Raw genomic sequence first — 3,566 nt, forward strand, 5'->3', positions numbered from 1 at the left:
CCTCCCGGTCACTGACATCCATTTGATATGTAGTTTGGCAAAGCAAATACATAACATCTAGACCTATAAATCCTGATTTTGGGGTCAGATTATGTTTTCTAATATATTTAATTTTTTATGTTTCATACTGGAATGGTGGTCATCAGGGTTGGGGTAAAATGTTGATGAGGAGTTTTGAAAATGCTTATGAAGTGTCAGTTTGGGAAGATGAAGAGTGTTAGGTCAGTGGCAGTGACTTACAACAAAGCAGCCCTCACAGGAAAGAAACATCAATCAGGTGCCCACAGTAACACCTGTCAATCAGTGGGATCTCCGGACTAACACCTGTCAATCAGCAGGACCCCCTGGACAATCCTGGAGTTCAGCCAACTCCCCTGACCAACTACAATGGGACAAGGAACCCTAAAAACACCTTTTCCTGTACCAAGCCCTTCCCTTCCCTGTAAGCCCCATAAAAATCCAGTCCGGGCCAGCTTCCACACGGTTTCTCCTCAGACCCTTCTCCTGTCCACTCTGTGGGTCTGATCGAGTTCCACCCGGGAGCAAGTCTCAAATAAAACCTCTTCAGGGGCCTTTTTAAATCTGCCTCCTTTGGTCGCTGCCCGCCTCACCTGATCTTACAAAGTGTTCTGGTGACATTACCTGGTGATAGTTTTACAATAATATGAGTGTAATTGATGTCACTGTGAATGGTCAAAATTGTAATTTTCATTGTGTATATTTTGCCACAATTGCAAATGTGAACATAATGGATCTTAAATTTTTTAAAAAAGGAAGAAAACCAGTGACTATTAGACACCAGTGTGCTCCCAAGTAGAGAAAGACTCCAAAACCTTTTTTGGATGTTCAGTTTTATTTTTCTTTCTCGACTAATGTTAGGAAGTACTTAACAATTAGACTGGCTTGTTCCAATTTGCATAGTTTTGAGCTCTGTTCATTGAGCATGCTGTTATGTATCAGTAAATAATCAGCCTGTGCTATCAAATTTCAGTTGGATGGTTCTAATTCTGTGGACTTCATACCTGTTTCTTCTCCCAAGAGGAAGATCCTGTCTCAATTTGCACTCATATCAATTGTGGACATTACTTGAGCTGACATTGGAACTTGGCAGGGGAGGGACATCAGACCGGCATTCCTTGGTCACGAACTAGGAGAAATGCAGTGGAACTGAGTCAATGCTGCAGGGGATGATGGAGATGTCAGAAGCATTATTTCTTCACATGGCATTGACCATAATCACCGCATCTTCAAAAAACTTGGTGCCTTGAATTTGCATTTCCATCCCTTTTCCATAGAACTAAAGTAAGTTAAACTGGACACCTGGGCTCTGTAATTCTGCTTCACAGCCCTTACAAATTCATTTGTTCAAAGATCATGGCAGAGATTTTACGGGCATATAATGAAAATGTGGCACAAATATAAAGGTGTATTCATGAATAGGACTAAGGCACATTTTAAAATTCACATAACTCTAAACTCCAGTGCTTTTGGGGATTCTTTATTTGAAAAATACCAAAATGATCCAATATTTATCAAGTTCCAGACTTACATTGGGTGCCATGCCTGGTATAGAGATGGGCAGTGCTCTCCCCATTTTCATTAAACATATGAGCACAGAGTGGTGGGAAGATTTAACACTTCCAGTGGGTCAATGATATGAGAGTAAAATGTTCACTTCCCAAAGGGTTATGTCTTCAGGAGCCAAATAGAAATATTGCTCAAGATGAAATTTCTTGGTGATTTATCATGGAAGGATGATTACTAAACAGACTGCAGAGATATGTCAATTGTATAACTTCATAATAAGAGGAAATAGTTGATAAATTTGGACAACAAATATATTTTAGTAGTAAAATTAAATATGCATAAATTATTGGAAGTCAAATAAATATCCTCCACTTACATAAAAATGGAAATTTTACTTGTGTGATATGGAGAGAGACATTGTTCCTCAGGCTGTAGATGAAGGGGTTCAGCATTGAAGTGACCACAGTGTACATCATGGAGAATACAGCAATCTTTCTAGGAGAGTCTGATGCAGCTGAAGCAAGGTACACTCCAATGGCTGTTCCATAAAATAAGCCAACAACTGCCAGGTGAGACCCACAGGTGGAGAAGGCTTTGTACTTCCCACCTGAGGATGGGATCCTCAGAATGGAGGAAACAATTTTATAATAAGAGAAAAAGAAGAAAGCCATAGATGGTACCAACAGTACACATGACAATATTTTTGGTAAAGGTATCAAAACAGATAAGACTAAGGATCTGAGAAGGTTGACAGAAGAAATTAGCAATTTCCACATTTTTGAAGTAGGTAAAGTATAAGGCAATCAAATTGTGGAGCTGGGATTCCAAAAGGCTAAGCAGAGGAGACACCAGAACTAAAAAGCCACAGAGGTGAGGGTTCATGATGACTTGGTAATAGAGGGGGTGACAGATGGCCACAAAGCGGTCATAGGCCATCACAGTCAGAAGCATATCATCCATGCACCCGAAAATGAGAAAAAAAGACATCTGTGTCAGGCAGCCTACATAGGAGGTGACTCTGCTCTGAGTCTGGATGCCCACAAACATGTTTGGGACCGTGGTGGAGATGAAACCAATGTCAGCCAAGGACAAGTTGGAGAGGAAGAGGTACATAGGGGTGTGGAGGTGGGAGTCAGAGCTGACAGCCAGGATGATGAGCAGGTTCCCAAGCACTGTGACCAGGTACATGGACAGGAACAGTCCAAATAGGACGGGCTGCAGCTCTGGGTCCTCTGACAGTTCCATGAGATGGAATTCTGAGACAAGTGTTAGATTTTTCAGTTCCGTTTTGCTTGGGCACCTTTTGAAAAAGAAAAATGTGTTGGAAAAAGGAGACCAATAAATACATGCAAGCATGAACGCAATGTTACCCAGTACATTAGCCTAGAATATTTAAACACCACGCATATGTTTGTCTTGTGGATATAAGGAAAAGTGAGATTCACTGTGGTGTATTCGCATATGCAGGAAGGAGAGCTTGGTCTGGCTCAGTCCCAGGCTCCTCCTTTTCCCAGTCCTTCCTTTCTCCCCCTCAATCCCCTCCCTCTACTCTCTGATACCTCTTCTATTTTCATGGAATTCCTTCCCTCCACCTTTTCTTTCTTTTTTCACTTATTTTGGTACACTAATCATTTACATCAGAAAATATTATGCACTACTTATTTTCCCTGAGTTTTTCTGCTTCTCGTGCATTCTATTTCCCCTCCTCTGTGAATGAAGTCCTCACTCAAATTTTGTATGTGTTTCAACACTAATGTAATAGATAGCTTGAATTATTATTTGTGTTGCACTCTAATTTTTATTAATATGTTTAAGATGAATGTACATAACCAATGTCATCAGCCTTAGGGCACATTGCCCCATCAGTGATTCACTGATAATGAAATATTAGTGCTTTTGAATTTTCTTGTTGTGTATATGTTTATTTGTGTCAACTCTATATGTCTTCCCTCAAATATCTACTAAGGAAATCTATTCCTTGCTTTCTAAACACTTTATAGTGGCTTAGGTACACTGCTTCTTTGTTCTTCTGATCATAA

At 40.3% G+C, this 3,566-nt stretch overlaps 1 protein-coding gene across 1 annotated transcript; it reads right to left on the minus strand.

Annotated features, from left to right (window-relative positions):
• Positions 1-1,880: 1,880 nt before the first annotated feature.
• Positions 1,881-2,961, minus strand: LOC107133625 (putative gustatory receptor clone PTE01). The gene is given in 2 exon segments (XM_015475905.2): positions 1,881-2,190; positions 2,192-2,961. Coding segments are annotated over 2 exon segments (1,002 nt in total). The 5' UTR covers positions 2,884-2,961.
• Positions 2,962-3,566: the final 605 nt, after the last annotated feature.

Source organism: Marmota marmota, unplaced genomic scaffold (genome assembly GCF_001458135.2).
Source record: "Marmota marmota marmota unplaced genomic scaffold, marMar, whole genome shotgun sequence".
Taxonomy (NCBI): Eukaryota; Metazoa; Chordata; class Mammalia; order Rodentia; family Sciuridae; genus Marmota; species Marmota marmota.